This window comes from Nelumbo lutea, chromosome 3 (assembly GCF_056320005.1).
Source record: "Nelumbo lutea isolate HS-2025 chromosome 3, American lotus-T2T, whole genome shotgun sequence".
NCBI lineage: Eukaryota > Viridiplantae > Streptophyta > Magnoliopsida > Proteales > Nelumbonaceae > Nelumbo > Nelumbo lutea.
This window is the reverse complement of record NC_142686.1, coordinates 6,878,013-6,891,396: the sequence shown is the minus strand read 5'-3', so window position 1 is coordinate 6,891,396 and position 13,384 is coordinate 6,878,013. Positions and strand designations below refer to the sequence as shown.

Genomic DNA, 13,384 nt, shown 5'->3' with positions numbered 1-13,384 from the left:
GTTGTTGAACCATATACTGATGGTCACGGCGGCACGAGCCAATTAAAAACAAGAAGACAGGTTAAGGTCATAGTACTGTGATATTCAGCACCAAATGTCCAAAAGTAAAATAAATTAAGGACGGGTCATGCACATACTCACATTGGACGGGCTGGGTCGAGTCAAATCTGATGAAAATACTCATCCTGGATTGTATCCATCCATCGTGGTTCGGCCTTGGGCCAGGGAGAGACATGGATAGAGTAGTCGGATTGGAGGTTAATTGGACGGAGCGGGTGGGAGGGAGGCCAGCAGGTTCCACTAGTACTTTCCCTGGACCGACTCTCTCATCCTTATTAGTAGTTGTGACTTGAGTCTTCTGTCTTCACCTTTCACACAATTATTCACAAATCACAATATTTTGTGGGATTTTCCGTTTGAGCGCTAGCGCTGGGAAATCTCATTCATACCCACTACACACGATACATAAAATTGTGTGAAAAAGGAATGAATGATGATGGAATATATCTACGTCTATATAAGTAGTGAGTGGTGCTTTTTTTTTCTTTGCTCTAAAAGAGATTTAAACTGACCCATTCACAGAAAGTAAGATTTGACGTGACATCCATCGAATGCATGAACGAGCAACCCAGTTCCAGTTCTTACGTTTAGCTACTATGAATTCATCAACGTCAGTGATCGATGGATCAGTCTTATTAATTGTTGGCTTAAGGTTAATGCATGTCTTCTAAGTTCTTTTACTTGAGCTGAAAAAGGCATACTACTAATAACTCCATGTTGATTTGTGTACTTGGGTTGCGATTTGCGAGGCCGAGTTCGTCTGGTTTGCAATCAGAATGGTCTATTTTATGGTTCAGATAGAAGTGAAAAATGGAATTGAAATAAACCGAAATGGGATTTTCATTTTCAAGGTGTGTTTGAAAACAATGCAAATGGATTGTAAATTTCGGTTTTTAGGATAAATTTGCACTCTATTAAATTTTTGTCTGTATTTGACAATATTATATTTATGCATTGATAAATGGCAAAAAATACATTTCTAATGTATATTTATATTGATAATAAGATGTAAAAGTACATCAATAAAAAAGACGTTAGTTTGATTTCAAGTAGGATTTTGACAAAAGAAAAAGAAAAAGACATATGTTTTATCAGAATTTGTATTTGCATTCATTATAACTAAAAATCTATTTGATAAAAAGGTATATTTATCATTGCAAAACTAACCCAACTTTATAATTTATATGAACCGTTTTACACTCTATTTATTTACATTCACACTTATTTACAATGGAAGGAAATGACTATTCCTTCAATTGGGCAATACCATTCCATCAAAAATGGGAAGGGGCCGGATTTCAATTCCAACAAACCTAATATAATCGGAATCAGCCATTCCAATTTGGATTCCAGACTCTTTCCGGCTAACCAAATAAACCCTCAAATTTGTAAACATATTGCAAGTAAGGTTGGGTAACTTGGGTTAACAGGAAGATGAGTTGAGTAATTGTATTAAAATGATCTTTGCAGCCCATGTTTAATAAATATTAAAAGAAATCAAGTAATAAGTACTATGCAATTAGTGAGTGTTGCAGTGGATGCTCACTAAACGACACGCAGCCCAGAGTGTAATGTTGATGTATAATGTAATATTCATGTAATGTTCAATGTTCAAACGATTAGACAGCCCGATTCTTTTTCTTTGAACCAATCCAAAACATCTAAAAAAACCGTGGGTTCAGGTGTTGGCGTTGTTTTGGGTTAAATCAACAATAGTTCCTATTGCTTTTATCCTGTCCCAACCCATGAACCAATGTTAAACTTGGTCCATGATCCAGATAATTAAGACATGAATTATTTCAAACATCCCTAATTAATAACTAGAACAATTGGATAGTTGATTCTAAAATCCAAATCGAATGTTGTTGTTGTGGGTGACCCGGTCCCGGGTTGATCTCATCGCCCAATGTTATCAATTATCAGGCCCTGCAACTGAGCAAAGCCATCCTGGAATGGAGATCGGAGGCGACAGTAAAACAAATACATGTGGTTAGGATTTAGAAATTTCCGAAGTTTCATCTCTCTTTCTCTCTCTCTGGCTCTAGTATTATCATTTCTTTACTTGTACTCTAAATTAATACAATACATTCATCATCATCGTCGTCGTCATCATCATCATCATCAACCCAGGGACCACTCAATTTGTTGTAACGTGCTTGTCTTTTTCATTTTCGCTTTCCTGGTTAATATCATCAGTTTTCTGGCTTCGGGCTTCCCCAAATTCAAATGAAGCGGACGCGCAACTCTAGTTTTCAACCTTTTAACTCTTTAAGAGTGAGAGAACGAGGTATATACACGTCGTCAATCCGGGATAAGACGACAGTAGATAAAAAGTGAAGCAGTAAATTGGTTGGTGGGACCCACAGTGCGTTCTCTCTCGTTTTTTCATGCAGGGACCCACGGAAACAGACATCCACTTGATGTGTCTCTCCTCCCCCCCCCCACCTGAGGAGTGAGGAGTGAGGAGTGAGGAGAACTGTAGTCTGGAGACGAGACGACAGCTCAGGACTCAGGACTCCGGGGGCAGACCTGTTTGGAGTATAGAGTTGTTTATCCCTCTAATTCTCCAAGGCTGAAGCCTGAAGTTCGTTACCACTTCGCAGTTGGATTAGAGGCCGGAATTATTTACATCTTTTTCGCTTTAGGAAACAGCAACGCAAAGCTCAAGCACTTTTCCCATGTTATATTACATTATTACAAGCTACTATTATTATTATTATTATTTAATAATTATATGTATATAATATCTTATAAGAATTAAAGTATAAATAAAAAAAAGAGTAAAAAAAAACAATGGGGTTGAGTGGGGGAAGAAATAAAATAAGCAGTGTGATGAAGAAACTGTCTTGGAGTACAGCAACAACCTACCCACCGACGTATGGAGACGTCTTTGCTTTGCTCCAACAAATAATAGACAAGGAATAATACAATGATAAAAATAGCAGTGGTGACTGAAGAGTGTTGACTCCACCGTCCACCGTACCGAATTACCCATACCGTTAATGATAGAGATGTTGTGTTTCAACTTTCAACTTTGAAGCGCTCCAGAAATTTGCTTTTTAATTAGTTGTTACTTGTTAGTTGTTACCATTGTCTCGGACCCATCAACAATCCACGCTCTCATCGCTCATCATTCCTTTTAAATGTACGGATTCGACTATGGTGCCGGAGAGATATGATACCGAAAAATTTATAAAACAGTGATTTCATTAAATCTATCTAACTATTTCTATTTGCTAGTTGGATTATGCCGATATTATATAATTGAAAGTGCACATTTACCCTTATCTAATTCTTCAAGGAAGAAGAAAGGGTCCTTAGATGGTCCACAAATGTTTAAGAGGTATGGTGTTATAGTCAAACAGTAAGAATACGTCAAGTATCATAAAAAATTAGAAATATTTACAAAAAATATGTTGTTATGGTCAAACAGTACCCCTATGGACCATCTTTTGTAATGGTTTCACATGGAAGTTCCCTGGCAATGCTACAGTGATGTCTAACTTTTCTAGACTATACCATAAAACCAACTTCCATGAGTCATACGCCCAATCAATTTAGTAAGTTGTCCATTTAGGTCTTGTTTGCTTTTCAGTAAGTTATTTATCAGGGTAAAATGGAATTGTTTGGGTAAGTTTTTCTTGGGAAACACTTAGGTAAGTGCATTTAGCCATTTTCTTTAACTTCTCATGTAAATAAGGTAATGACTATTTTAGTCATATAAACCCATTTATTAAAAGAAACATTTTTGTCCCATTCAAATGTTGACAACTTCTCCCTAAGTGGGAAAGTTATTTACCCACATAAGAAAGCAATACCTAGGAAAATAAACTTTCTCTAGTCCCCACAAATCTGAAAAAAGAAAATCGAATTCTTAGTCAATGAGAACCAAAATCCCATTGACCAACTTTCCCCCCTCTCAAAATCCAAAAAAAAACACCCCCTTAGTGAGTCGTATCACCGTGCATGGTAAGGATTAAGTTCCTTTAACATCTTTCATTCCCTCAACTTTTTATTTTTATCTTGTATTCTATCAAATCAAACAAAAAAAAATACCGAACACAACTTAAATTAATAGGATGGGCTATGGGACAAGGATTCTTGCCCAAAACGAGATCTCTTGGAAGGAATTAAATCTCCTTTTCTACATTTCTTTAGTCTTTTATTTACACTAAGGGGACAATCTTTTTTCAGATTTTGAGATGGGAAAGTTGGTCAATGGGATTTTAATTCCCATTGATCAAGAAACTCATGTTCTTTGATTGGATTTATGTGATGACCAAGAAAAGTTTATTTACCTAGGTAAGCGATATCCATCTCCTATAGGTGGGTAAATAACTTTCCCACTAGAGTGAAAAGTTGCCAACACTTGAATGGAACAAAAATGTCCCTTTTAATAATGGATTTTTAATTGTTTATAACTAAAATGGTCATTGCCTTCATAGAAAATAAAAAAAATGGTTAATACACTTACCTAGATAAATGCATTTATCTAATAAATAACTTCCTGAAAAAGGAATGGGGCATAAATGAATTATCATTATAATTAGGGTTGTAAATTGAATTGGCCTGACTTGCATCTTATATTATTAGAGATGGCAATTTGATTTGCCCTTAATCAAGGTGGACTTTCTAACCACTTATCAAGTTCAGGACGGCCCAAAACTAACAAGGTAGGGTGTCTCGAACAAATTTATTTTAGGGGTTTTTACTGTTCAGTCCACCCCTAAAAATGGGTCGATGTTAAATCCATGAACAGGATGGGGGGGTATAAGTAGACTATGAAGGGGCTGTAATTTCAAATTTAGGGAGTACAGTCTACTTATCCCATTATTTTAATTGGTGAGAAGTTATTAGGGGCACAAGGGTATGAGTATGCGGGGAAGCTTCACCATACTACATATTCTAATTATGTCAACCCATTTACATTTAGGCCTCTCGCTTTTTGATAAGGTACTTACCTAGGTAAATGTATTTACCTAAGTATATTTACCATGTTCTTTTATTTTCTAAGTAAATAAAATGACTATTTTAACCATAAAAATTTATTATTAAATGAAACATTTTTGCCCCATTCAAATGTTGGAATTTTCCCTAAAAGTGGAAAAATTATTTATCCACTTAGGAAATGGGCCCACAAAAATAATTTTCTTAATCCTCACATTAATATAAAAAAATAACATAAAATTTTTTATTAATATAAACCGAAATCCCATTAAAAAAAACGCCCCTTAATACATACTATTTGCTTCAACTTCGAACAGGTCATTTTCCTAAAAGAGAAAAAAAAAAAGGAACAGCCACCGAACAGGTGATAATGGAGAAAGGAAAGAATTAATAAAAAAAGCGAAAAGAAACTAGCTATTGTCGTCAAATAAAGACCAAAGATGGAAGACCTCTTCCTCTCTCTCTCTCCGTCCCTGTCCGTAACACATATTCTCTCTCCTCCTCCTCCTCACTCCTCCAGAGGAACGGCAACGGAAAAAAAAAAGAAAAGAAAAAAAAAACAGATCTTTCTCTCTCCTTTTTCTAATCTTCTAAACGAGGGAAAGAAGGAATTCAATGGGGTTCTGATTCTGAAAACTAAAAGATTTCTTACACCATTAGATAGAGAAATTGATAGACAGAGAAAGATAGAGACAGGAGAAGGAGAAGAGAAAGCGAGAGAGATGGGAGGAGTGACTTCGTCCATGGCGGCCAAGTTCGCATTCTTCCCACCCAATCCTCCTTCTTACAAGGTAATTGCAGACGAAGTCACTGGTCTCTTTATTCTGAGCCCCTTCCCTCACCGTGAGAACGTCGATGTTCTCAAATTGCCCACTCGTCGTGGCACTGAGATTATGGCCATCTACGTTCGACATCCCATGGCGACCTCTACTGTCCTCTACTCTCATGGCAACGCCGCCGATCTCGGCCAGATGTATGAGCTCTTCATCGAATTGAGTATCCATCTGGGAGTCAATCTCATGGGGTACTATCTTCTACTACTTGTCCTCTTTCTGTCTAAGAAATTTCGTTGCTTTTTTTAATTGTTCGGTTGTTGTACCATCTGGGTTTTGATTTTGCAAGCTATTGATTTATTGGAGAGAGCGTGTTATAGTAAAATTCTGGTCAGCTCAGCTATTTCCGGTTTAGGTTCTACTGGTAATTTTCCCCTTTTGTTCCAAAACATCCTGGAAGCCGTTAAATGGAAGGCGTACTGGATTGCAGGTGAATTGAGCTAATGTCCATCTTGATTCGTCTAATTAAACGCTTCAGACAAAGAATGGTGTTAATGTTGGTCCTTCCGGAAAAGGAAAAAAGATCATCAAAAGAAGAAACAGTATTAGAAGAAGATTCTTGGTTTCGGAGTATATACCACCTAATAACCATGTACATATTTACATTATATTTTTATTAGAGAATATTCTAGGTTGGACTTTATAGTTATCTAGTGAATTTAAATCTACCTACTTAGTATCTATGGATAAATCTATCGATCTTCTATGTTAGTGATTGAACCAAGATGAAGTTACTTTTTTTTTCCACTTTATTATATAGCCAGTTATTGCAGTTGGACTTTGTTGAGAAAAGAGATTCTACCAAAGGGATATGAAGAAGATGGGAACTTAGACAGTTTTACATGGTTAGGATTTATAGCTCAATTTGTTACAAGGGAATCGGTTGAGATTCTTCTATCTACATATAAAAATGGGTTTTGATTCAATGAAGGGTCTCCTACTTGAAGTGATGGTGCTATTTTGAAGTCAGATCTCATTACATTTAACAACCATAACCCACGTTTATTGGTATGGTTCCAATCTTGCACGAATCTAACCTCATGGCATTAATCTGTTTTTGGATCTTGAACCATGAGGAATTTGGAAGATTTCTGATGCATTTCCAATTTTATGCAGATATGACTATTCTGGGTATGGACAATCATCTGGGAAGGTTAGTTTCAGGTTTATTTTTTCTTGAAAAGAATCTCTTCATTCTTTCTCATTGGAAGAAAATGAAAAAAATATATTTATGTAGTATGTTTGATGTAAATTGACATTACCTGAGGACAACCTCTGATTAAGTGTTTTATGCTCTGTAGCCAAGTGAGCAGAATACCTATGCAGATATAGAAGCTGCCTATAAGTACCTTGAAGAGAGTTACGGTGCTAAACAAGAAGATATTATCCTCTACGGCCAATCTGTTGGAAGTGGCCCAACTTTAGATCTTGCAGCTCGTTTGCCTCAATTAAGAGCTGTTGTTCTGCATAGTCCTATACTTTCAGGCTTAAGAGTCATGTACCCTGTGAAACGCACATACTGGTTTGACATCTATAAGGTTACATTTTTTCTTCTCCATGACATTTAACAGAGATTGCAACTCAATATCATTGTATCTGGAGTTTGACCATTGGTTCTCTTCATCCTGTGCAGAACATTGACAAAATTCCACTGGTTAACTGTCCTGTATTGATCATTCATGTAAGTCCTGATTTTCTCTTCACTTGACAATTACAATTAGTGATTACCAATCCATACATGATGGCTTATTCAAGTTACTTATATGAAGCTTGCTTAGACTAGCCTTAACTAATTCCATGTGATTGAGGTGCAGTAGCCTCTTATACTTAATTTGAATGCTATTTTTGAGACAAACAAATCTGATTTAATATGAAGAAATTAAGAATTTAAAGGAGGAATAATGAGACAACGATTATACCCATGCTATACGTTGTTCCTATCCTAAGATGTATCGATATGGATATGTTAACAAGTACATGTCTCCCCATCACTCAAGACCGATGGCATGTATAATGACATAATTCAAATCAACAAAACCTTCTCCCAGTTATATGGGGTTGGCTACATGTATCCTGTTTCACCATTCAACTTATTGAGGGCTATATGCTGATATGACTATCCCATTCAATATGTTGGTAGCGTGCTTTTTTCTTTTTTTGATTTCTTAAGCTAAGTATCATTTTTGAGTAATTGAGTTTGCTATTTTACTGAAACTTCTGACATCTACAAATACTTTATAGTATGATTCTTTCATGAGTTTGACTATGATGCTGGTATCATGTCTTTCCTGCATCATATTTTTTTTCCTTATTTAAAAAGTGCTATTTATATATCTTGGTTCATGCTGTGAAGTATACTGTGAAACATCTAAAACTGGACTGCACGCTAAACCATGATGGAGAGAGATGGTTTAGTTCACCGGGTCCAACTTTGGTCAATTGGTTGCACTGATAATATTGTTACCAAGTTCATATAACCTATTATAGCTGTATCATATACATTGGTGCCAATCACTGAACTAGTAAATAGGTAAAATCCCTACCTTCCATGATCCCAAACAAAACACTCCCCTTTCTTTGTTTCCTTCTTTCTCTCCTTTTCTCTATCATTCTCTTTCCTCTTCCTTCTCCTCCTCTCATCACTGAATTAGTAACATATTAACATATATTTCGGTGAAAATCATCTGCCATTACATGATGATGGCCCCAGCTATTTGGGGTCTTGGGAGAGGTGAACTAGATATGAACTTAACCTCTGGCATGTTTTTACATGGAGTGACTGCTTTCTGACTAGAACCTGATTTACGTCTGAAGTGACACCTCTTATTTCATCCAATTCTTTCTTTTTATTTAATCCCATTTCATCATCATCTAAGCCCTGTCCCAACTACATGGGTTGGATACATGAATCTTGCTTCACCATTCCATTTTATTCAGTGACATATCCATAGTTAAAGTATAAGTAGTAAGACTTATCTTACTACTTTCTCTGGAACCTTGAATCCATAGTTAAAGTATAAGTTGTAAGACTTCAATCCATGTCCTTTTTGGTCTGCCCCTAGCTCTTCTGGCACCTTCAATATACAATAGATCTCTTCTTACAAGTTCTGTAGATGGTCTTCTTTGCTAGAGTCTACTTTCTCTCATTTTATCACCTATTGGAGCTATTCGTAAGAATCTTTCTAGTTTTTCCATTCATCCATCTCAGCATTCACATTTTTGTCACATACAATTTTTGGACATGTTTCTTGGCTGCCCAGTGTCCAACGTTCTACTCCATACAACATTGCTGGCCTTACAACTGTTTTATAGAACTTTTCTTTTAGCCTAAGTGGTATTTTCCTATCACATAGGACTCCAGATGCACCATTCCATTTTGTCCATCATTTTCTAATTCTATGGACAACATCCTCCTCAATCTCTGCCTTGTTACAAATAATTGAATGAGGTAATGGAGGAGGTCACTTTGACTTATCTCTTGGTGTCCAATCTCACTAAGTGTACTCTGATTTGCACTCCTGTTAATATTAAATTCGCATAACATATTTTTTTGTTTTAGTACTACTTATTTTAAAACCTTTTGTTATTAAGTACTAACATATTTGTCCATTAATCTAATTTTGCATTTAATTGTTTGTTAGTTTCATCAGTTAAGACTGTATCATCAGCAAACAACAAGCCCCATGGGACCTTCTAAATCTGTTTAGTCAATTCATCCATTACTAGTGCAAATAAATAAAGACTAAATGCTAAGCCTTGGTGATAGGGGCATCAATTGGACTGGATTTGGTCCAATCCGATCCAGTCCAATGTGAGTCCATTACAATTGGACCAGGTCCAATCCAATCCAATGAACATCTTGAACCATTTTGGACCAGTCCAATTCAATGTCTGGACCATCTAATCTGTTAAAATTTGTTTTAATTTAGATTAATTCTAACCCAAACCCGGTCCATTGACACCTATATTCTTATCTTCTATCAATGGACCAAATATTGGCTCAATCCAACCCAATTCAGTATAAATTCATTACGGATGGACCACGTCCAATCCAATCCAATAAATACTTTGAACCATTAACTCTGGACTGGTCCAATTCAATATGTCTTGTTGGTACGTTCAATTCGGCCAAATTAATTTTGGTTTGGATGGGGTCCAATCCAAAACTGGTCCATTGACACCCCAACTTGGTGAAAACCTGTTATAACTGTAAAATCTGATGGTACTAACGTAGCGTTCTAACATTGGTTGTTGCGTCCACCATCATACCCATTTGGAACTCCTTTCTTTTCCAAAACCCACCATATTTAATCCGATTTCTCTTGTTTTTATTCAATACTATATACATGGAAAATGACTAAATTATCTAAAAGAAGCCTGAATAAAGTAAAAACATGTGAAGATAAATGAAATCTTGAAATTGAGTTTTTTAATCATAGCTAATATTTTAAAAGGAAAGGCAGACCTAGTCTCACGGTCAAAGGCTCATTTTGTAAAGTTCTCCTCACTTCAACCCATGTACGCCTCTCACCTGGCTTGTTGCTATATTTGATAAATTGACCATGAATTTAATGTTGAAAAGGTAATTTAAAATATTATATTGTAGGCTGTACTATGATGTTTAGAATTTAAATAATTTAGTGAGTAAGAGTTGAACATACAAGGCCACAACCTTCATGTTAATAATACGATTTCTTATTAAATGAGCTAATAATCTTTTGAAATATTATAAGTTCTTCTTGGCTTTTACCCATTTATGTGCTTACCTTGTATCTAAGTCTCTAGGAACCCCTCACACTTTTAGAATCTAAATAGTTTAAACCTAAAGATTGAACTTTCTAAATTTATTAGGATTTCTTTGTTGTTAAGAATCTTAAGATAGGATTGTGATTTAGGATTTCAGAATTTGAATTGCAAGTAACAATCCAATAACTGATGTGTTTGCTACCCTTTTCCATTTAACAACTAATAAAATTCTTTGGTTATTGTTATCAAGTTTAAAGTTGAAACTTTGAGATCCCTACAAAAATTAGATGGCATATATTCTTTGAAAAGTAAATATGGTATTGATGGAAAACACAACGATATTATGATGTTAGTTAATATAATGTTGTTAAGAATATACTTATCTAAATGTTTACACACTATTACATATATATACTATGTTTTAATTTATGAAGTTCATTTGTGTCTTGTTATTACTTATTTAAAGACCACTTATAAATTGTAAATGGAAAGATGTTGACTAATCAGATGAACTATTATCAATTCAGCTAAGTCTGAATTGTGGATGTGTGTCGTGTATATGGAAATGGCTATCATGTTCCAGTGTTTGCCTGTAATTTAGGTCTCATGGGGGGGGGGGGGGAATCAGAAATCAGTGCATTGAAAGGAATTTGATGATAATGCCAAACCTCCAACTGTAGAATGATTTAATCATTAGACAAGAACAATTAATTGAAATTGTTAAGAAGTAGTTTTTCCTTTTTCAAGTCAAAGAGCAAACCAAAGTTCTCTGAAGAATGGACTTGTAGGTGGATGTTCCAATAGGTGTTGAATGTGCCTTTTTGAGGAGATTAATTCTGTTCCATAAATTATTCTTCTAGGGAAACAGAAAAATAGCTATTGGTTAAATTTATGTAACCTAGGCAAGGGAAACAGAGTATACACCTGGGGTTTAACTAATTATAGTTCTTGAAAACATATCCCATCATTTTCCTTTCCTTTTTCTACCTTCTTTCCTTGTCTATATGACTTTCCTGCTTGTCCTATCATCTTTGTATCTTTCCTGTCATTTTGTCTTGAAAATAATTTGTTTCCGTTGGAAATTAATGGAATGGATTGTACCAATTGGTATCACCACTCTTTCTTTTGTTTTTAGTGGTACTAGCATGCTCATCTGAGTCCGTCTTTGATGCCCAGAACAAAATCATTTGCCGTCATCTGCTACAGTCAGTTTTCACGTAGATGCAATGAAATTCCTGGGAGTAGAAAAAAAAAATAATGAGATATTTCATTATCTCAGATCTGAAGTTAATAAAATATTCATGGCAAGTATATTGTTCTTTTAAGTCTCGAGAAGAAAATATTACTTGAGCTTTAAAATTCTACGTCTTCTATTTTTACCTAGTCCTCTTTACCATATGGATTTTGTTGTTTTTCCAATCATCTCAATCACCTTTGTATTTTTTAAGGCTTCCATTTATCAGAAAACCCTTGAATGAGATTTTGAATCTATAATGTGGTAATATATTCACTTGAAAACTAACTTCATATATATTTCAATGTCTTATGGGATTTTATATGCTGATCAGTGGTCGTAACTCCTGAATTAATGGGTGTCTTCTTGCCAAGTTTTTTTTTTTGTTCATATCCATTGCCATGTATGGAGGGTCGCCCTTATCTTGCATGTAATGCTTTCTGGTTGTTGAAGGCGATGCTATCATATGAAGCAGTCATAAACTTGTGTTTGTGACTTTCATCTATATAATTGTGCAGGGAACCTCTGATGAAGTGGTCGACTGCTCTCATGGTAAGCAGCTTTGGGAACTGTGCAAGGAGAAGTACGAGCCGCTATGGCTCAAGGGAGGGAACCACTGTGACTTGGAGCTCTTTCCAGAGTATATTAAGCATCTAAAGAAGTTCGTATCGACAGTTGAGAAATCGCCACCTTCCCAGAGGAGCAGTTCAAGGAAGAGCACAGACAGATTTGAACAATCCAGGCGAAGCACCGACTGTTTTGAGGCTTCAAGGAAGAGCACTGACAGGAGAGAGAAACCAAGGCAGAGCACTGACAAGCCTGAAAAACTGAAAAACCATGACTCTAAGTCTAACAATGTGAACAAGTTAGAAAAGTTAAAGATCTCATTTGATCAAATAGAGAGGTCTCGCAGAAGTGTAGACTGCCATGAGAAGTCTCGTAGGAGCATTGATCACCAGTTGCAGAGAGCACGGAAGAGTGTTGACCGGTTGGATAGAGTAAGGGCTGGGTAGATCTTGAACTGTTGTAAAATTCATGCATGAATTTGGTATTGTGGGAAAAAATATTTGGGCATTTTTATTTATGGTTTTAAGCTGTGTAGTTTGCTTGTGGAAGCTCCATGGTAACTATGGCATGAAATGAGGAAGGGTTTGCTGTTATTATGGGATTCATTCCCTTTGGTTCCTTCTCCGCTTTTATTTTATTTTTTGATATTTTATTAAATTTATAGAGGGTCTTCATAACCGAGATCGGCTTCCATCAGGGCAAATCCATGCCCACACCGTTCCAACACCTATTGCAATCTTGCATTCGGAATATCTCTCCATAAATAAAGTACATAATTACTGAGATATTTTTAATGTAAGGCAGTAAAGGCTGGTTGAATGGGCTTTGCCCCGACCGAAGCCAAACTCCTCACAACCTGGAATCTGTTCACAATTAAATACCTTTCCAACAATATCCAACGTGATCTGTGTACACACATCTTACTATGGTGGTTCCAGTTTTATGGTGGGCTCCAGACCTCCGGGCTCCAGTTTCATGGTAAGATGTGTGAATAGTC

General features: G+C 35.9%; 1 protein-coding gene across 2 annotated transcripts; it reads left to right on the top strand.

Annotated features, from left to right (window-relative positions):
- The first annotated feature begins 5,362 nt into the window (after window positions 1-5,362).
- LOC148862634 (uncharacterized) lies at window positions 5,363-12,992 on the top strand. Of its 2 annotated transcripts, XM_088979025.1 has the most exons (5): window positions 5,363-6,031; window positions 6,957-6,993; window positions 7,142-7,378; window positions 7,474-7,521; window positions 12,339-12,992. In XM_088979025.1, the coding sequence occupies exons 1-5, from the start codon at window positions 5,448-5,450 to the stop codon at window positions 12,831-12,833; spliced, it is 1,401 nt and encodes a 466-aa protein (XP_088835151.1). In that variant the 5' UTR covers window positions 5,363-5,447; the 3' UTR covers window positions 12,834-12,992. The 2 variants fall into 2 exon arrangements, with proteins under 2 accessions (XP_088835151.1, XP_088835152.1); XM_088979026.1 differs by lacking the exon at window positions 12,339-12,992 and having other exon boundaries at window positions 5,421-6,031; window positions 7,474-7,563.
- Window positions 12,993-13,384: the final 392 nt, after the last annotated feature.